At 46.7% G+C, this 21,700-nt stretch overlaps 2 protein-coding genes across 3 annotated transcripts in view; both read left to right on the top strand.

The window, feature by feature from the left end:
• asb12a (ankyrin repeat and SOCS box-containing 12a) overlaps positions 1-12,027 on the top strand; it is a 19,991-nt gene extending 7,964 nt beyond the window's left edge. Inside the window, exons 8-16 of one of the 2 annotated variants that reach the window (XM_030792641.1) lie at positions 1,510-1,619; positions 2,298-2,423; positions 2,616-2,665; positions 2,904-3,104; positions 3,675-3,803; positions 5,866-5,992; positions 6,083-6,320; positions 9,371-10,141; positions 11,670-12,027. In XM_030792641.1, coding sequence (XP_030648501.1) covers positions 1,510-1,619; positions 2,298-2,423; positions 2,616-2,665; positions 2,904-3,104; positions 3,675-3,803; positions 5,866-5,992; positions 6,083-6,320; positions 9,371-10,141; positions 11,670-11,824 — 1,907 coding nt within the window. In that variant the 3' untranslated portion in view covers positions 11,825-12,027. Of the gene's footprint in view, positions 1-1,509; positions 1,620-2,297; positions 2,424-2,615; positions 2,666-2,903; positions 3,105-3,674; positions 3,804-5,865; positions 5,993-6,082; positions 6,321-8,841; positions 8,916-9,370; positions 10,142-11,669 lie in introns of those variants that run through there. The other variant, XM_030792642.1, reaches the window with a different exon arrangement.
• Positions 12,028-14,718: 2,691 nt separating this feature from the next.
• Positions 14,719-17,859, top strand: amer1 (APC membrane recruitment protein 1). Its single transcript, XM_030792690.1, has one exon. The coding sequence runs from the start codon at positions 14,790-14,792 to the stop codon at positions 17,742-17,744; it is 2,955 nt and encodes a 984-aa protein (XP_030648550.1). The 5' UTR covers positions 14,719-14,789; the 3' UTR covers positions 17,745-17,859.
• Positions 17,860-21,700: the final 3,841 nt, after the last annotated feature.

Here is a 21,700-nt window from a genome sequence, read left to right as displayed (position 1 = left end):
ACACAGACAGGGGGAACTTATACAGTGTGATATAGCACAGACAGGGAGAACTCATACAGTGTGACATAGCACAGACAGGAAAAACTCATACAGTGTGATATAGCACAGACAGGGAGAACTCATACAGTGTGATATAGCACAGACAGGAAAAACTCATACAGTGTGATATAGCACAGACAGGGAGAACTCATACAGTGTGATATAGCACAGACAGGGAGAACTCATACAGTGTGATATAACACAGACAGGGGGAACTTATACAGTGTGATATAGCACAGACAGGGAGAACTCATAAAAAAGCCAGTGTAATGGAATGTGTATATTAGTTTTTCAGACTAAATGTTGCAAACTGCTGCTGAAGCAAAGTTCTGCCATTAACAACGTACTGTTTACTTAAACTGAACAATGATGATTTTTGAGGACATGGTGAGCCCTAGTCAAAGAGAACTGACTCTCAAGACAGTAAGTAGCGGATATTGACTCGGGACAGTGAGTCACACATAGCGACCCGGGACAGTTGCGGATAGAGAGTCAGGACAGTGAGTGGCGGATAGAGACTCGGGACAGTGAGTCGCGGATAGAGACTCGGGACAGTGAGTCGCGGATAGAGACTCGGGACAGTGAGTCGCGGATAGAGACTCAGGACAGTGAGTCGCGGATAGAGACTCGGGACAGTGAGTGGCGGATAGCGAGTCAGGACAGTGAGTGGCGGATAGAGACTCGGGACAGTGAGTCGCGGATAGAGACTCGGGACAGTGAGTCGCGGATAGAGACTCGGGACAGTGAGTCGCGGATAGAGACTCGGGACAGTGAGTCGCGGATAGCGACCCGGGACAGTCAGTTGCGGATAGCGAGTCAGGACAGTGAGTCGCGGATAGAGACTCGGGACAGTGAGTCGCGGATAGAGACTCGGGACAGTGAGTCGCGGATAGAGACTCGGGACAGTGAATGGCCGATAGCGACCCGGGACAGTGAGTCGCGGAAAGCGACTCGGGACAGTGAGTGGCGGATAGAGACTCGGGACAGTGAGTCGCGGATAGAGACTCGGGACAGTGAGTCGCGGATAGAGACTCGGGACAGTGAGTCGCGGAAAGCGACTCGGGACAGTCAGTGGCGGATAGCGAGTCAGGACAGTGAATGGCGGATAGCGAGTCAGGACAGTCAGTGGCGGATAGCGAGTCAGGACAGTGAATGGCGGATAGCGAGTCAGGACAGTGAATGGCGGATAGCGAGTCAGGACAGTCAGTGGCGGATAGCGAGTCAGGACAGTGAGTCATAGACAGTGACTGTGTGTTTAGTTCATGTGGATGACATAGCTGTAGAGGGAAAGCACTTTGAACAGGCCTCTTTCAGCTCTGTGTCTCCTAAGTGACTGATTTCAGAGTGAATGGATGCGGGAAAAGGTGTTTTTAAGTGCTGATTTTTTGGTGTTTATTTATTAGCTTGCTCTGTGTGTGTAGAGTGGTGCTGTGGTGTTCATGGTTCGTTTTATTTATGTATTTATGGCAGTGTGCGCGATGAAGTCTCCAACCATGAGTGATTATCTGACTGGCCTGGAAAGTTCCGGATGGTTACGACACATTAAAGCTGTAATGGACGCGGGTGTGTTTCTGTCAAAGGTACTGACAAATCTTGCTTCATCTTTATAACTATTCAAATATTAGTCTAACACACACACAAACCCAAGAACACAAATATTGCACACCACACACAGACCCACAATAATATAACACACAGTAACACAAAAGTAAAACTTTTCTCTGTTACACACACACAAAACACTAACATTATGTTACTACACACACACATGCAACAACACAAACACCAGTCAGGTACACACACACACATACAGTAACACAATCACCAATTGAGTACACACATACATACAGTAACACAAACACCAGTCAGGTACACACACACACACATACAGTAACACAAACACCAGTCAGGTACACAGACACACACACACATACAGTAACACAAACACCAGTCAGGTACACAGACACACACACACAGTAACACAAACACCAGTCAGGTACACAGACACACACACACATACAGTAACACAAACACCAGTCAGGTACACACAGTAACACAAACACTTTCACGTGGTAGAGCTGCCTGACAGCCCCCCCCACACTGTACCCTGTGTGTGTGTGTGTGTGTGTGTGTGTGTGTGTGTGTGTGTGCGTGTGCGTGCGCGTGCGTGTACGCATGCACGTGCGTGTGCATGCGTGTCTGTGTGTGCGTGTTCATGTGTGTCTGTGACTGTGTGCATGCGTGTCTATGTGTTTTAGGCAGTAGCAGATGAGAAAGCCAGTGTGTTGGTGCATTGTTCTGATGGTTGGGACCGGACGGCTCAGGTGTGTTCTTTAGCCAGCATCCTACTGGACCCTTACTACCGTACCATTAAAGGCCTTATGGTAAGATACACTCCCTCACTGTCCCCATAAAGCAGCTTTACCAGTGACTCAGACACACAGCCCCTCTGTGTCCACACCACTGCATGAATAGCATGAGTCCATCTCTTAACTGTTTACAGGGAGCTGTACTGCACACAGGCAGGCAGTGTTAATATGGCACTAACCAGCACCATTGTCTTTGTGTTTGTGCAGGTTCTCATTGAAAAAGAATGGATCTCTTTTGGGCATAAATTCACACACAGGTAATGACCCTGCCAGCTCTCTTAAACAGTGTAAACCTTCGATGTTGTAAAAGTGTTCAACACATTGTAGTATAAGTCTGTGTTCCTTTAAGCAGAGAACTATCAGAATTATTTTCTGAAACGATGAAAGCACCGTGGCACTGTCATTGTCATTGTCTTCTCCCTGTCTGCGTGTGTGTGTGTGTGTCTGTGTGTGTGTGTGTCTGTGTGTGTGTGTGTGTCTGTGTGTGTGAGACAGGTGTGCTCATCTGAGTGGAGATCCTAAAGAGGCGTCTCCTGTGTTCACTCAGTTTCTGGAGTGTGTTTGGCAGCTGACGGAGCAGTTTCCCTGTGCGTTTGAGTTTAACGAACGGTACCTCATTCAAATTCATGACCACGTGTACTCCTGCCAGTATGGGAACTTCATTGGAAACTGCCAGAAGGAGAGATTGGACATGAAGTGAGTGGTAGTTGTGTCGTAAAGGTCTCGCAGCTTTTCACGGCTTAATAGTTTCTCAGTGCTGGAGTTCTTCTACCTGTGCTTCACAGCCACATCAGTTTTAACTGCAGTAAAGCTGATCATTATACAGTTTGTCTTAAAGACAACATATTGATTTGAACACTGCTTGATTATCAAATTAATCTATATCTGATACCACAGGGAACTCATAGAACCTCTATATATTAACTCTTTTAAACTGTGAACAAATCATGTCCTGTAAATAATTTTATAGACCACTGAATCTGTTTATCCTGGACTCATTCTACACTGTAAATGTCTATTCTATGTGCCACCTAGAGGAGGATGGGCTCCCCCTGTTGAGTCTTGGTTCCTCCCAAGGTTTCTTTCTCCTATTCACTTCATTAGGGAGTTTTTTTCCCTGACAGTGTCACCTTGGGCTTGTTTATTGGGGGTTTAGGCACTGATCACTGTAAAGCTGCTTTGAGATCATTTTTTAATTGTTAAAAGCACTGTACAAATGAACCAGAACTTTACCTTCTAATGTTTTGAGTGTTTTTGTCTCCTAAGGTTGCATGAGAGGACGTTTTCTCTGTGGCCAGTGCTGCTGGAGAAACAGGAGCAGTACAGAAACCCTCTGTACAAACGCTCTCCCAACACCACTGTTCTCAGGCCCAGCACTCTTCCTTTACACTTTAAGTAAGACTGAAAATCACACACCACACACTCTCACAGTAAACCACACACTCTCACAGTAAACCACCCACTCTCACAGTAAACCACCCACTCTCACAGTAAACCACGCGCTCTCACAGTAAACCACACTCTCTCACAGTAAACCACGCGCTCTCACAGTAAACCACACACTCTCACAGTAAACCACGCACTCTCACAGTAAACCACGCGCTCTCACAGTAAACCACGCGCTCTCACAGTAAACAACGCGCTCTCACAGTAAACCACGCGCTCTCACAGTAAACCACGCGCTCTCACTGTAAACCACGCGCTCTCACTGTAAACCACGCGCTCTCACTGTAAACCACGCACTCTCACAGAAAACCACGCACTCTCACAGTAAACCACGCACTCTCACAGTAAACCACGCGCTCTCACAGTAAACCACGCACTCTCACAGTAAACCACGCGCTCTCACAGTAAACCACGCGCTCTCACAGTAAACCACACGCTCTCACAGTAAACCACACGCTCTCACAGTAAACCACACACTCTCACAGTAAACCACGCGCTCTCACAGTAAACCACACACTCTCACAGTAAACCACGCACTCTCACAGAAAACCACGCACTCTCACAGAAAACCACGCACTCTCACAGTAAACCACACACTCTCACAGTAAACCACACTCTCACAGTAAACCACACTCTCACAGTAAACCACACGCTCTCACAGTAAACCACGCGCTCTCACAGTAAACCACGCGCTCTCACAGAAAACCACGCGCTCTCACAGTAAACCACACTCTCACAGTAAACCACACTCTCACAGTAAACCACACGCTCTCACAGTAAACCACGCGCTCTCACAGTAAACCACACGCTCTCACAGTAAACCACACTCTCTCACAGTAAACCACACTCTCTCACAGTAAACCACACACTCTCACAAGAAACCACGCACTCTCACAGTAAACCACACACTCTCACAGTAAACCACGCGCTCTCACAGTAAACCACACGCTCTCACAGTAAACCGCACACTCTCACAGTAAACCACGCGCTCTCACAGTAAACCACGCGCTCTCACAGTAAACCACGCGCTCTCACAGTAAACCACACGCTCTCACAGTAAACCACACTCTGACAGTAAACCACGCGCTCTCACAGTAAACCACGCGCTCTCACAGTAAACCACGCGCTTTCACAGTAAACCACACACTCTCACAGTAAACCACGCAATCTCACAGTAAACCACACACTCTCACAGTAAACCACGCGCTTTCACAGTAAACCACACGCTCTCACAGTAAACCACGCACTCTCACAGTAAACCACGCGCTCTCACAGTAAACCACGCGCTCTCAAAGTAAACCACGCACACTCATAGTAAACCACACACTCACAGTAAACCACACTCTCTCACAGTAAATCACACATGTTCACATTAAACCACACACTCTCACAGTAAACTGCAGACGGCCACATTAAATCACATATATTCACAGTAAATTCACGGGCAGTAAGTTTAGAATGAGTTGTGATGGCTTAGATAATCACAGCACAAGAACAAATTTTTGTTCTGTGTCTGAGTGGTTATATCTGTCTCTGTAGGTTTTGGTGTGGTTGTGTCTGTGGGTTTTGGTGTGACTGTCTGTGTGTGTCTGTAGGTTTTGGTGTGATTGAGTCTGTGTGTCTGTAGGTTTTGGTGTGACTGTCTGTGTGTGTCTGTAGGTTTTGGTGTGACTGTCTGTGTGTGTCTATAGGTTTTGGTGTGATTGAGTATGTGTGTCTGTAGGTTTTGGTGTGACTGTCTGTGTGTGTCTGTAGGTTTTGGTGTGATTGAGTCTGTGTGTCTGTAGGTTTTGGTGTGACTGTCTGTGTGTGTCTGTAGGTTTTGGTGTGACTGTCTGTGTGTGTCTATAGGTTTTGGTGTGATTGAGTATGTGTGTCTGTAGGTTTTGGTGTGACTGTCTCTGTGTGTCTGTGGGTTTTGGTGTGACTGTCTGTGTGTGTCTGTAGGTTTTGGTGTGACTGTCTCTGTGTGTCTGTGGGTTTTGGTATGACTGTCTGTGTGTGTCTGTAGGTTTTGGTGTGGATTATATAACCACTATGACAAAGGGATGCACCCAAAGCAGTCAGTTCTTGACCAGCTGCTCACTCTGACCCAGAGAAAGACTGAGGAAGAGAGGAAGATGACAGACCTACAGAGAGTAAGTTGCTTTTCTGGAATATGTACCTCGTGTCCTTATTTGGAGAAACAGTCGTAACATTTGCATAATCTCCACACTTCTTTCCAACAGCAACTGGCTGTTGCTGATGGTGTCTTACCAGATCCAACTGGGCCAATCAGCAGGCTTATAGAACAAAACGGTCAATCTGAGACCACCCCTTCTGCTTCCACTGACCAGTCACAGAGAGACTGCAACTCACTCATCAATGGTGCCACAGAGGGACTGACTTCAGATTTAAAACCCACCAGTGGGGAGGAGGCTGGCACACAAACCATCAGTGAGTCAAAGGGAAAACCTGTTCCTGTGTGTGTCCAGGATTCCAAAGAGGAAGTGGAGGAGTCCTCTTAAATCTCCCCTGAAACAGAGACATGTCGACAAGAACACGGAAACCAGGGACTGTGTCCTCATAGCCTTACACACAACTTCTTCACTTATTCAGGAGTCTCTCTCTCTTTTCATCTTAATGTTATTCTCATACCAACAAACCGTTTTATTTGTATCACACCACTGTGTTTGTGCTCCTGTCTTTTTACTGTTGTTTGGTGAACACACCTGCTGACTGAGGCACACTAAAGAAAATCAGAGCAGGTGTTTTTTGGGAGCAGGATTTTCTACATAAAGCAATGATTTTTTTTTTTCATTAGTTTCTCACAGTTTGCAGCTAATATGAGTGAATCTGAGAATCAGTAGAAACCCTGAGAACACATGACAGAAAGACCTGGAGCAAAAGGGAATTCCCAGTCTGAAAGAGTCCCAGACTGAGAGAGGGCCCAGTCTGAGAGAGGGCCCAGTCTGAGAGAGGGCCCAGTCTGAGAGAGGGCCCAGTCTGAAAGAGTCCCAGACTGAAAGAGTCCCAGTCTGAAAGAGTCCCAGACTGAAAGAGTCCCAGACTGAAAGAGTCCCAGACTGAAAGAGTCCCAGACTGAAAGAGTCCCAGTCTGAAAAGGGCCCAGTCTGAAAGAGTCCCAGTCTGAAAGGGGCCCAGACTGAGAGAGGGCCCAGACTCTCGTTTGTGTAAAATGTTTAAAATGTCCTTGTTTTTCCTCCTCTCTGATATACAGCGAATATGAACAAATATGAGAGGCAGCGCTGCTTGCCTCTCACTAAAGGGAAATGTGACTGAATGTAATAATTAGAAAAGGGAAACACAGCCATGCTGAAAGACAGAACCATAGATTTACATGCAAGTTTACAAGGTGGCATTTCTGACTCTGAAGAACAGAATTTTTTTGCTGGCAGAGCACCTGTGCCTGACCACCAACCTTTAAAGGAAACCCCGGGATTAAACCCGGGATTAAACCTGGGATTAAAGGAAACCTCAGTGATTGTAATTGTGCTGGTGATTTGCTGAAAGATTCAGTTCTTTGCTCTTGAGTTTAAGCACACACACGCTCACTCTGTCCACTCCTCCATCTTTGATCTGTGACAAATTCCAGAAATGGGATGGAACAGTTGCCATGGAGACGTTGGATTTTAGTGAGACGTGAGAGTCTAGTCTGACATCATTTAAAGGGAAATATAAACCCCCTTCCATCTTCTTGCCTCTGTTTTAACGTTTAACTCCCTGAGCTGCCAAACACTGCACCTTTTCATCACGCTCCCCTGTTTACGGGAAAAGGACCAGAATGTTCGAATGGCTCGAACACACACAGATTAGTGAAGACGTTTTAATGGATCAGACAGCACACACATTTTAATGGGTCGAATAGCACACACAAATTAATGTAAATGTTTTAATGGGTTGAATAGCACACATAGATTAATGTGAAGCGCACCATTTCTGTTCCAATACCTAGTGTTGAACAAAAGCCGCCTTTTACTTTGAACTAGTAAATTCCAAATGTCAGGGCTTAAAATGCTTTACTCAGTTTTATTGTTGTATGTATATTATTTTTGTTTAGATATTTTCCTTCTGTTTTCAGAAATGTGGAAGTTATTTCACATAAACACTGTGTAAAACGCTCTTGTTGCCATGGTTCATATGGACGAACAACCGGAATTATCTTCAGCTGCCCAATTGCCCATTTCGAGAACCTTACTCATATATTTATGCACTGATCGATTTTTGCACTATTTCTCTCTCTCCGTGCCCGTCAGTCTGCGTTAATGTTTTTGTAAGACTTGTATTTTTTTGGAAATAAAAGTCTCTACAACAAAGTGAATCAATGTGACTATGAGATTAAATTGACTCCTAGTCCCCGACGAATACAGAAGGCGAAACATTTCAAATGGCTGAAGAAATGGCGCGGTCGTACTATGTATGAATTTATTAGGATAATAAAGTATGTCGAAATTCAGGTAAGACGTAAAAAATTATTATTGAATCATTAAGTGGCTCTCGAGCGCCCTCTGCCAAACAAGGAAGACCTCTTTTTAAACTGAGAAAGCTTCTAACCAGCTTCCTCGTAGCCGATCATTTTCATAATTGTGACTACCACTGACTGTTAAACTTGCATTTTTCACTGCAAGAAGACAATGCCACGTATAACACTGCAACATTTTGTAATCTTATGTGCAGTTGTTATTGTTTACTGAACAAGAAGAAATTGTTGAAATATAAACAGACGGATCAATGCGTAATACCTAAGAAATAGACGTACAACAACAAAACATTCATGGCAATATAGTATTGCTGTCGTCCTGACAAGCAGACACTAATCAGTTGAAAATATAATTATTAAACTATACTGTAAACAAGCTACTTTACTGCTTATAAATTTAAGAGACGAAGAGCTGACAACATATTAAAATACGGGTTGCACTAATGGTCTGTCATCATCAAACAGGGACAGATATTGTGATGACGTCATCACAACACTTTTAGACGGTGTAGGTGTCCTTGACGTTTATTAGTCACAAATATTCTTATTGAAATAACGGACGGCACTTCGTCAAATAATCGGTATTTAGATGATAATTGGGATTGTTCATTTGTATGTGTTTCTTAATGTTGTTAATGATCGCCAAAGTGGTTCCTGATCGCTACTAGAGCCAGTTTAGCTTCCTTAAGATATGTTAGCTAGCAAGCTAACTCCGCTCAACTAAGTGCCACTTTTTGCTCAGTATATCACGGAGCATTACAAGTACATCTTTGGTTTTCTATAGCAAGATTATGTGTATCAGTTTGATGTAGTTCTGTTAAATTAACCAGAAACTAATTCTTGTTCTTCATCAGGAATTGATTTAAGAGCTTAGAAACAAGCTGACCAATCTGTGTCCAAAGTTCTGTGTTCACCATTTATATATACCGTAGATGTGTTTAATACACATTTAATACAGTTTAATCACGGGCCTGCCCCAGAGACACGTATTTTTACTGTGTGTTTTGCCGAGTGACGCAGTGTCCACTCTCTTCAGTGCTCTTCATGATCCAGCTGCGTTTCGGACCTGAAGAGGAACCGAGCGACGAGAGCCGTGAACTGAATCGGGTTGTTGCCGACAATGACCATTTTCTGCTGGCGGAGCTGCTCTCTCAGGACCGCTACAGGAAGCGCATTAACGAACGCAGCGGCTGGGGGGTACCCGGCACTCCCTTGCGTATGGCGGCGTCAAAGGGACATCTCCGCTGTCTGGAGCTGCTCTTGGCGCATGGCGCAGAAGTTGACAGCCTGGATGTGAAGGCTCAGACTCCGCTCTTCACCGCTGTTTGCGGACGCTCTCTGAGCTGCGTGCTAGCGCTGCTGCGTGCTGGCGCTAACCCTAACGGAAGCCCCCTGAATAACAGCTCGCCCGTTCTCACCGCAGCCAGAGAGGGCGACCCGGAGATCCTTCGTCAACTCCTTCGCCACGGAGCTGAAGTGAACGCCCGGTCCAAAGTCATGCTGTGGGCGTCGGGCGTATCAGTATGTAGTGGGCCGCTTTACCTGTCTGCTGTATATGGTCACCTGGACTGTTTTAAAGTGCTTTTATTGTACGGTGCTGATCCTAACTACAACTGCCCAGATGACAGGCAGATAGTCAAAACCAAGCAGCCCAAGACGGTGTTGGAGATGTGTCTGAGACATGGCTGCAGTGTGGAGTATATCCAGCTACTCATTGACTTTGGTGCTAATGTCTATCTACCTACTCTCATAATAGAGAAGAGCACCAAACAAAACGAGGCCGTGGAGCTGCTGCTGAGAGAAAGAGGTGAGGAGAGAGAGAGAGGTGAGGAGAGAGAGAGAGAGGTGAGGAGAGAGAGAGAGGTGAGGAGAGAGAGAGGTGAGGGGAGAGAGAGGTGAGTAGAGAGAGAGGTGAGGGGAGAGAGAGAGGTGAGGGGAGAGAGAGAGGTGAGGAAAGAGAGGTGAGGGGAGAGAGAGAGGTGAGGAAAGAGAGGTGAGGAGAGAGAGAGAGGGGTGAGGAAAGAGAGAGGTGAGGAGAGAGAGGGGTGAGGAAAGAGAGAGGTGAGGAGAGAGAGAGGTGAGGAAAGAGAGGTGAGGAGAGAGAGAGGGGTGAGGGGAGAGAGAGGTGAGGAAAGAGAGAGGTGAGGAGAGAGAGAGGTGAGGGGAGGGGAGGGGAGAGAGAGAGGTGAGGAAAGAGAGAGGTGAGGAAAGAGAGAGGGGAGGGGAGAGAGAGAGGGGAGGGGAGAGAGAGAGGTGAGGAGAGAGAGAGGTGAGGAGAGAGAGAGGTGAGGAAAGAGAGAGGTGAGGAAAGAGAGAGGTGAGGGGAGAGAGAGAGGTGAGGGGAGAGAGAGAGGTGAGGAGAGAGAGAGAGGTGAGGAGAGAGAGAGAGGTGAGGAGAGAGAGAGAGGTGAGGGGAGAGAGAGGTGAGGAGAGAGAGAGAGGTGAGGAGAGAGAGAGGTGAGGGGAGAGAGAGGTGAGGAGAGAGAGAGGTGAGGAGAGAGAGAGGTGAGGGGAGAGAGAGATGAGGAGAGAGAGAGGTGAGAGGAGAGAGAGGTGAGGGGAGAGAGAGGTGAGGAGAGAGAGAGGTGAGGAGAGAGAGAGAGGTGAGGGGAGAGAGAGGTGAGGGGAGAGAGGGGTGTGGAGAGAGAGAGGTGAGGAGAGAGGTGTGGAGAGAGAGAGGTGAGGAGAGAGAGAGAGGTGAGGAGAGAGAGAGAGAGGTGAGGAGAGAGAGAGAGGTGAGGAGAGAGAGAGGTGAGGAGAGAGATAGGTGAGGGGAGAGAGAGGTGAGGGGAGAGAGAGGTGAGGAGAGAGAGAGGTAAGGGGAGAGAGAGGTGAGGGGAGAGAGAGGTGAGGGGAGAGAGAGGTGAGTAGAGAGAGAGGTGAGGGGAGAGAGAGGTGAGGAGAGAGAGAGGTGAGGAGAGAGAGAGAGGTGAGGGGAGAGAGAGGTGAGGAGAGAGAGAGGTGAGGGGAGAGAGAGGTGAGGAGAGAGAGAGGTGAGGAGAGAGAGAGAGGTGAGGGGAGAGAGAGGTGAGGAGAGAGAGAGGTGAGGAGAGAGAGAGGTGAGGGGAGAGAGAGGTGAGGGGAGAGAGAGAAGTGAGGAAAGAGAGAGAGGTGAGGAGAGAGAGAGGTGTGGAGAGAGAGGGACACAGAGGGAGTAGGGTGAGAGAATGGATACAAATGAAAAGAAGAGAGGAATGAAATGTCACGTAAAGGAGGTGAAGTTTAGAAAAGTGACAGAGCCGAATGGTCCCAGTAGTAGTAGTGTCTGTTTTCTGTAAATGTTGAATAACAGCTTGTTGATGTGTTTGTCTCTGTTTTCTGTTTGTCTCTGTTAGGGTGCCCTAAGTCGCTGCTCTCTCAGTGTCGACTTGCCATTCGCAGACACCTCAAACAAGTGAACAGGATTCAGCATATAGACCATTTGGACATCCCGTCCAGACTGATTAATTATCTCAGACACAGACCTATGAGCTGCGGCCCAGAGCTCTGATCCACACACACATGCTCAGATGTGCCTTTCCACCAGACAGTGCAGCTGAAACACTGTTTGTGCTGTCCTGTTAGAGACTGCTGCTGAAACACATAGTATTGTACCATGCTTCAGCATGCTGGAATATTACCTCTGAATGCAAAGCATAACAACTGCAACCAGCTGACTGCACACCCTATGGACATATGCCTAAAATAAGGTGTTTTTTTTTTTTTTTTTAAATGTATTTTATCATACCTCTACCTTAATTTATATAAATGAAATGTCCCACTGGTCATTGCTAACTCCACTTAAGGTGGGTTTATGCATCCAAATGGTCATTTGAAATAGATTGTTCCGTGTAAGCATTGCGAAATGGAAACATCTCCTGTAATAAATGCCCTCTTCTGTTTGGATGTCTGTGGTTTGTTTGTATGGATCTTTTTACAACATAAAAAATAATTTTGCATTGTCAAAGCATTTTCATAATGGCCCATACACTGTACTGCAATGGATATAGTTTTAACCATGCTGTTCTGCAGTGGACGCTTCAGAATTAGAAGACCACAAGATTAGAGGTCTTATCACATTAGCATGGCCAACAGACCGCGAGAGGGTCTTCATCGAGAGAGACTCCGTCTCAGCACAGATGCCAGTTTTCGCTAGAATGATCGAGTAAACCCGAATACGTTTAGTGAGAGGATGCACAGCAGAGTTATCAGTTCTTCAGTGAAAGTGGCAATTATGTCATAACACACCACTCGTTTCGGAAAGCCTCTTCTGCTATTTACAATGATTCAACGTTAATCTTTGTTGCTTTGACGCGAAGATCAACGGTCAACAGATGCGTCCAAGTACGTGCTTTTATACTACATCTCCCAACATGCACCTCCGTCCATTTACTTAGCCCAACAGGAAACGCCACCAGTCGGTCCAGCGCGCAGCGAACAAAGTGAATCAGATCCACATATTTCTAGCGTCCGCTGTGCAAATTGTACAGTCTGTGCAACGTTATGAAAAATTAAGGTGAGCGTCTTTCGTTTTGTCACTTCATCAGCTATTTTCCGCAAAATTATGTCAAATGTGGATGTCGTTGCATCGGGTAACTAAAACCACAATTCGTATCTTGCAAGTTGCGTAGCTAAAGGTGAAGCAAATTTTAGCTGGTGTTAGCTAACGTTAGCCATCTAGCAGTACGATAACGACATTGACGGACTTCTTTGTTAAGCTTGAACGAATGGCCACTCTTTTACCTGTAATTATGAAACATTTGGGCTCTGCTCTCTCTGTATAAACGGATACAATGGCCATGCGCTGAAGCCTGTTCTGTCCATATTTCGGCTAGACGGGCCCTTTTCCCTGGATCAGGGATGGACTGCTTCGTTGTTATTGTTGTTGTCTGCTGGAAACTTAATCTCTTAGGAAAAACACATAGACACGCGTTCAGTCGACATAATCTCTGTCTCTTAGGCTCTACGTTGAATCCTTTTTGGCTTTTCGCAGTCAGCAATGTCTCTGTCCACCTTCGTGAAATTAAAAGTAAACATGTGTAAGGTATTGATTAGTTGAGGCCATCTGTTGCCTCTGTTCTTCGCCAGACTGCAGGACAAAACAATTAGGCGGCCGCCCACCGTGTAGCACCTAGAAATGCAGAGAATGAAGTTGAGTTTTCTATCAGTTTTATGGCAAATCAAGGAAGGATTTTTTTACTTTCCCATGTTTTTGCAATAGAACACATTTTATTGTTGTTGCGAAATACTTGACGCCACGCGTTATTCCAGCTACATTATCGTTTGTAATTCAAAATAAAAATAAAGCATATTCTGTGTGTTTGTGAGAACCTGTCGCCCAGTGGACGGCTGGTCACGCAGATCTCCGAATGTGTGTGATGGAAGTCAGACTCTAAGGGTGACAGCTCTGATAAAGTGACATGTGTTGGGGTCACAGGACGGTCGTTCATGCCTGCGTGATTTTAGGGTAACACGCTGTTTTGGGGTCTGATTGATAGTTTAAATGACACTGAACTGTGACATGGTGTTTCTGTGAGCTTTTGTGTCAGACAGGTTTATTGGCTTGTAATTCAGTCACTGCTCCTGCCATGAGATTAAGCACTAACACTAAACCATGAATCAGACGAGGGCGAGCCTTCATCAGAGTGGAGTAAATGGGATTTTTTTTATCCGCTCTTTTCTCGACGTCATGCAGGGCACATTAGTGTGTGTGGAGTACAGTGATGTCTCGACGTCATGCAGGGCACATTAGTGTGTGTGGAGTACAGTGATGTCTCGACGTCATGCAGGGCACATTAGTGTGTGTGGAGTACAGTGATGTATTGGGTTAGGGTGAGATATCGACGTCATGCAGGGCACATTAGTGTGTGTGGAGTACAGTGATGTCTCGACGTCATGCAGGGCACATTAGTGTGTGTGGAGTACAGGGATGTATTAGGTTAGGGTTAGGTATCGATGTGACTGATGAGTTCATGGGAACGTGTATGTCAGACTCAGGTTTGTATTTGATCTCTAAGTGCTAATTAACGGAGGGGATGGGGTAGGACTTTGGAACTGGACTGGAACAACTTTACATTTTACTTCGCTGATTACCCTGGAAATAGAGAGAGTGAGCAGGCGACGTTGTCTATCCTGAGAGACTAATCTAATTGGTGTGTTAAAGGCAGAACTCAGGTAGACAGTGTAGGTGTCAGGAATGATAGGACTGAATGTTCTAATGATTTGGATGTGATCAGAGGGACCGGAGGCCACCTGCCATTAAATCTCTTCCTTTAATCACCACCTATCAACTACAAGCTATCTCTGCAGCTGTGTAAAATTTGCATTGCTGTCTTAGTCCAATTATATATCGTATTGTGTTTTGGTGTTTCAGGTATATCATGGAACAGATTCTGTGTGCGGCTGTCAGTTCAGTAGAACCAGGAAGTGTTGTTTATATCATGGACCTGTTCCCCTAGCGGCCAAGCTCCGTCGCCATGGACACATCTCCGGACAGCGAGACGGCCGGCGCGGCAGCCACTCTGTCATCAGATTCCGTATCCAGCGACCCCCAGCAGCCTGCAACCGGAAGACTCAGGAAGACCGCACTGCGATTTTTTGGTGGGCGAAAAAGCATCTGTGTCTTACCCAGTTTTTTGGGTGGCCGTGGGAGAGGTCCAGGCAGGGGTTCTTCTAAAACAGGTGTTACAAAAAGCCAGACATATGACGGAGTGAGCGGAGCATGCTGGGAGGACGATAGCAGAGGCGATGTGGCGTCAGGGGATTTTGAGTTCCGCGGCTCTGGCGAGAAAACTCCGGAAGGTCCAGGGAAGACTCAGTCACTGCCGAGGCAACGCAAGGGTCTCCGCGGCCTGTTTAGCAGCATCAGGAGACACAGAAAGAGTAGGAATGTAGATCTGGACAAGACTGAAAGCATTAAAATATGCCCAAATGCCTGTAATGCTGTAGTGCCTGCTGTTGTGGAGGGCAGAGGCGGTCAGAGTGAGGCTGGTGATTATCGCGCTGGAGTGTCAGAGTCTGATGTGCCTGTCACAGCTTACGGCAGTGAGCACGAAGTGTCCACAGTCACTCATGCCGCGGAATGTGCAACCGCCGAAACGCTAGTGCCTCAAACAAAAAGGACTGAAAGGGTGATGAGAGAGGAGGACAGGAGTGAAGAGGAGGAAAGGATTGAGGAGAAGGAGGAGACAGAGAGGGGAGTTCTCTCGACTTATCGCCAGCCGCTGTGTGCCGACTCTGAGCTGGCCCGACTGAAGGAGCAGAATCCTGACGGAGTGGAGCTTGACCTTCCTCCTGCCTCCTCCTCCTCAGATCATATGAGCCTTATCTTTGCAGACGTCTCCTCTCTGAAGAGCTTTGATTCGCTGACAGGGTGTGGTGACATCATTGCTGACCAGGATGACGTGAGCGTGGCGGAGAGCTCTGTGTCGGGGGAGAGAAGTAGCCGGAATGCGGGGAAACGCAGCTCTTGCTTTGTCACGTATCAGGGTGGAGGTGAAGAGATGGCCACTCCAGATGAAGTGGATGGAGACTACCTCCAGAGCCTGTGGGAGGCTGATGCTAGCAATGAGGTTTGCTACCTTCCCTCTGATTGTATGGACAGCCCATCAGTTACTCCCGATCAGCCAATCAGCTCATTGCAAGCCAACACCAGTAGCAGCAGCAACACCCACAGTAGTCCTCTGGGTATCACTGAAATGGCCCTGACCCCAGGTGACCTCCTGACTCCCCAGAGCGAACGGCAGGAGTCCGTGCCCAACAGCGATGAAGGTTACTATGACTCCATGACACCTGGCGTGGATGAGGAGTGTCGAGAACGGCCACGTGCGGAGAGATTTCCGCGGGACAGCTACAGCGGAGACGCACTGTACGAGCTTTATGAGCCAGATGACCGGCTGCTTAGCCCTGTGACGGAGCCCTGCAGGTTTCTGGGTCAGGCTCTGCAGGTCACCGAGAGCAAAGCTACCCCCCTGTACAGCTTGACAACAGCTGCCATGAAACCGGGCGCCATGGAAACGGAGGAGGAGCGTCTGAGTAAGATCCAGCATGCTCTTTTGTGCTGTGAGTTACAGAACCTGAGGAGTCCGTCCAAAGAGCCTCTTCTCTTTAGTAACAACCATCTGTTCCACGACCAAGACGGACAGGAAACCGCCTGCAAGTTAAGGAAGACCATGGAGGATCCGCTGAACCATCGCGGGGGAAAGACGCCACAGAGACCCCGTGTCTTTCCTGAGGCCCCGCCCTGCAAACAGGGCAAAACACCGGGCAGTCCATTATACGACCCCGCCTGTGACTCTGGGTTTAGCCCTCACACATCTAACACACCCAGTCCATCACAGGAGGGAGTGTCGTATGTGGAGAGAGAGCAGAGACCCCCCACGCTGATTCCTGGTGAAGAAAACCCCCTGATAACCACGCAAGGCTGCAGTCAGTCCCAGGAGGAGCTGATGGTGTGTTTCTCCCAGGCCCTTGTGGATTTCACCAAAAACACGCGCCTGTACCGAAACTCTACCGAGAGCCTGGAGGGGTCGGAGTCCAGCTCCCCATTTGGCCAGAGCCTGAACGCTCTGCCCGCCATCGTCACCTTTGATGTAGTAGACATGGAGAACGAGGAGGAGTGTGAGAGGCAGACGGAGTTGGCTGAGGAAGAGGAGCTGGCATCACAGTATGAGCCTTTTGAGGATGATGGGTGCTACCTTCAGCAGGATGCCTTTGCGGAGTGTGACCAGCGTGCTTTTGATGCCTATGAACACAGCCTGCTGTTAGGCAACGTGTGGGGCATCACCAGCCTCCCGCGTCACCTGAGCCTGGGTCGGCCGTGCCCGCCGGTACCGGGTCAGCTGGCGCTGAGCCGGCGCAGCCGCTCGTTGGACACGGACAGTTTGGAGCTACAGACCAGCGAGCTGTGCTCTGCCCGGGCGCTGCAGGACCCTAAACAGGCCTCGTCTTTCCAGTGCAGGAGGAACGGACACCTCCCCACACAGGGTTCCGCGCACGACTGTGATCTTGCGTTACCACGGCAACCAGGGAGGCAGGGCTGTGGATTTGAACTCAACTCTGTACAGAAAGCCCCGCCCCTGCCGTCACAACAGTCGAAATCAGAGCAACACCCCCAGGCGGTTAGACCCTCCCACCTGCCCTTACACTCTGCCCTCTGCTGTAACCACAGCCCAGCTTGGTCTGCAGGGGCCAGCAGCCACAACAGACCTATCTTAGCTGAGGGGGGCAATGTTTTTCACCCATGCAGCTACCCCCCCACCACAGCCAGTGCCCCCCAGGCCCAGTGGAAGATACGGCCAGTGGGTGTGACTCAGGCCATGCCACACCTCTACCCCAGCCCTGCTGATGACCAACGAGAGCTCACAGCCAAGACCAGGCGAGGCCTCCTAGAGGCAGGACTTTCCAGTGCCACGCCCAAACGCACCATGTAAACAATGGTGTTCAAGGTCCCCTGCACCCTGTCCCATCACCAAAGACTGGATGTGTACTCACCCCCCAGTTCTCTCTCAAACGCTCACTCACTTCTGTCTCTCTCTCAAACACTCACTAACCTCTGTCTCTCTCTGTCAAACACTCACTAACTCCTGTCTCTCTCTCAAACACTCACTCACTTCTGTCTCTCTCAAACACTCACTCACTCCTGTCTCTCTCTCAAACACACACTAACCCCTGTCTTTCTCTGTCAAACACTCACTAACCCCTGTCTCTGTCTCTCTCTCGAACACTCACTCACTCCTATCTCTCTCACTGCCACATAAGCTATTCTCCCACAGTGTGAACCTGTGTGGCTTTGATCTTGCTGTTGTGTTACATGTAAAGAAAGGAGCTGATGTTTTCTAGTTTGAAGCAGTGAATGATCTGGTCTCACACAGCTTTGTGTTCCTCTGTCTTCATGTCCTCAAGTCTCCTACCACAGAACAACAGTAGTGTTTTTATTTTCCGCGTCTTTTGGGTGTCTGTGTAGGATTCAGTAGAAAAGAAGTCTTGATTGTAAACAGAACACTTTAGGTGCTAGCACTTTCAAATAGAAAAACAAAATGTAGCTAATAATGTTGGTGTGTCAGAGTGGAACAGCCGTATGACCCTTTGTGTGAAGTGCCCAGCCTTTGGTCTGAACACTCCACAGACAACGAACAAATGTGATTTTTATTTCTTCTAAATTTTCTCTATTCCCAAAACACTTCTTGAAATGCTGATTGTTACAATATTTTAGTGTTTACACATTGAAATGTATTTCTCTTGATGACAGGTGTTTTTTTTCTCTTGTAAATGTTTGGTCATCATTTTGGTTCCAATATCCATGACTGTTGACAATTTTCCTAAGACTGTATTTGTCAGGCCTGCACCACATCTGTATTTAATTTCTATGTAAGGCAGTTGGTGGTTGGTCTGATAGGGTCGTTAGGCAGGCAGTGGAAGCTGTAGGGTGTTACAGGGTTGACTGTAAAACCCAAAACAGTTTTCATGTTTACTTGTACCTCACTGTCACATTTCTCTAGAAGTTAATGTTATGTTACTTAGATGTTAGTTTTATGTCTAAGAAAGTCTGCAGTAAATATCAGTGGGCTAAACAGGTAACTTACACATCTGTGAATGTCAGTCTAGGCTGTAAAGAAAATGCTCGATTGTCCATCGATTCTCTATATCAGTCGATTCTCTATATCAATCGATTCTCTATATCAGTCTCGTAAATGTATACTGTCATGCATATGCCAAAGTCAACCAGGTGCACTTAATGTAGAGACTCTTTTCACAGAGACAGACCTCCCTCCGTTTTGATGCTGTTTCTAATTTGATATGTGTGTTTTTTTTCCCCCCGCAGTATATTACGGTGTTTATTTCATACAGACTGAATGTGTTCATTGTGCTGGCTAGTAAAACTAAAACCATCAAATGAAAACTTGTTTTTATTGTTGTGTATGTGCCAGACAGACAGTGAATGTGAGAATCAGGCAGACTGACAGACCATAATGGTGATGTTCTTATTTAAAATGACACACACACACAGACACAAAAGGGTTATCCCATATATCAGCAGCTTCCTGCCTTAGCATCACCCTCTTCCTGTCTCAGCATCTTTTATATACAGACAATGATTCCCACACACACACTCCCTGTGTCTCAGTTCTTTCTCTTAGACACACACACACACACACACAACCGCAACCTCTCTCTTCAACTGGAAATAAACTGTTCTGAAATCAGATGTTGGACTCTGTGTAATTTCTACCTCATCTGGGGCAAATAAATATTTGATGTGTGTGAATAATCGGGCCATGTCACTGAATCTCTTCAGTGTCTCCTCTCACTGTGTTAGTAGTTCTGTGTGAAAGGCCCATGTTACAGCACTGAGACAGGATCTAGGCATTCACAGATTTACTGGACCCAGGTTTTTGTCTCTGTGGTTCTGGTGTGATGCATTTTCACTCATGTTTTAAACATCTACTAAGAAACTGGAGGCAGGCAGGTGGTTAGAGCAGTCTGTCTTAAAGATGAACATGTCGTTTTGTCTCAGAACGAACAGTCTGCACTGTGAGGTGTTTTCAGTGTGTTTTTATCAGTCTGCACTGTGAGGTGTTTTCAGTGTGTTTATCAGTCTGCACTGTGAGGTGTTTTCAGTGTGTTTATCAGTCTACACTGTGAGGTGTTTTCAGTGTGTTTTTATCAGTCTGCACTGTGAGGTGTTTTCAGTGTGTTTATCAGTCTACACTGTGAGGTGTTTTCAGTGTGTTTATCAGTCTACACTGTGAGGTGTTTTCAGTGTGTTTATCAGTCTGCACTGTGAGGTGTTTTCAGTGTGTGTTTATCAGTCTACACTGTGAGGTGTTTTCAGTGTGTTTTTATCAGTCTGCACTGTGAGGTGTTTTCAGTGTGTTTATCAGTCTACACTGTGAGGTGTTTTCAGTGTGTTTATCAGTCTACACTGTGAGGTGTTTTCAGTGTGTTTTTATCAGTCTGCACTGTGAGGTGTTTTCAGTGTGTTTATCAGTCTGCACTGTGAGGTGTTTTCAGTGTGTTTTTATCAGTCTGCACTGTGAGGTGTTTTCAGTGTGTTTATCAGTCTGCACTGTGAGGTGTTTTCAGTGTGTTTATCAGTCTACACTGTGAGGTGTTTTCAGTGTGTTTTTTATCAGTCTGCACTGTGAGGTGTTTTCAGTGTGTTTATCAGTCTGCACTGTGAGGTGTTTTCAGTGTGTTTATCAGTCTACACTGTGAGGTGTTTTCAGTGTGTTTATCAGTCTACACTGTGAGGTGTTTTCAGTGTGTTTTTATCAGTCTACACTGTGAGGTGTTTTCAGTGTGTTTTTATCAGTCTGCACTGTGAGGTGTTTTCAGTGTGTTTATCAGTCTGCACTGTGAGGTGTTTTCAGTGTGTTTATCAGTCTGCACTGTGAGGTGTTTTCAGTGTGTTTATCAGTCTACACTGTGAGGTGTTTTCAGTGTGTTTATCAGTCTACACTGTGAGGTGTTTTCAGTGTGTTTATCAGTCTACACTGTGAGGTGTTTTCAGTGTGTTTTTATCAGTCTGCACTGTGAGGTGTTTTCAGTGTGTTTATCAGTCTGCACTGTGAGGTGTTTTCAGTGTGTTTATCAGTCTACACTGTGAGGTGTTTTCAGTGTGTTTTTATCAGTCTGCACTGTGAGGTGTTTTCAGTGTGTTTATCAGTCTGCACTGTGAGGTGTTTTCAGTGTGTTTTTATCAGTCTGCACTGTGAGGTGTTTTCAGTGTGTTTATCAGTCTGCACTGTGAGGTGTTTTCAGTGTGTTTTTATCAGTCTGCACTGTGAGGTGTTTTCAGTGTGTTTAACAGTCTACACTGTGAGGTGTTTTCAGTGTGTTTATCAGTCTGCACTGTGAGGTGTTTTCAGTGTGTTTTTATCAGTCTGCACTGTGAGGTGTTTTCAGTGTGTTTTTATCAGTCTGCACTGTGAGGTGTTTTCAGTGTGTTTATCAGTCTACACTGTGAGGTGTTTTCAGTGTGTTTATCAGTCTGCACTGTGAGGTGTTTTCAGTGTGTTTTTATCAGTCTGCACTGTGAGGTGTTTTCAGTGTGTTTAACAGTCTACACTGTGAGGTGTTTTCAGTGTGTTTATCAGTCTGCACTGTGAGGTGTTTTCAGTGTGTGTTTAACAGTCTACACTGTGAGGTGTTTTCAGTTTGTTTATCAGTCTGCACTGTGAGGTGTTTTCAGTGTGTTTAACAGCCCTGTGTGTCTGTGACTAGCGTGGTTCAGTGCAGGAGTGGGCTGTCACAGCACAGGACTTTCCTCCTCCAGTCATACTGCCATTACATCTGTTTTCATTCAACAGAGATTTTCAGGTCTGCTGATGCCGTCTACAGTATGAAGAGACTAAATGTGTTCTGCCATTTAAAAATAAAGAGATGC

This window comes from Chanos chanos, chromosome 15, assembly GCF_902362185.1.
Source record: "Chanos chanos chromosome 15, fChaCha1.1, whole genome shotgun sequence".
Lineage (NCBI taxonomy): Eukaryota > Metazoa > Chordata > Actinopteri > Gonorynchiformes > Chanidae > Chanos > Chanos chanos.
This window is presented reverse-complemented; position numbering and strand designations above follow the sequence as displayed.

Excerpts from the sequence above, each read along its gene's own strand:
- amer1 (XM_030792690.1), top strand. The coding sequence starts at position 14,790 with ATGGACACATCTCCGGACAGCGAGACGGCCGGCGCGGCAGCCACTCTG.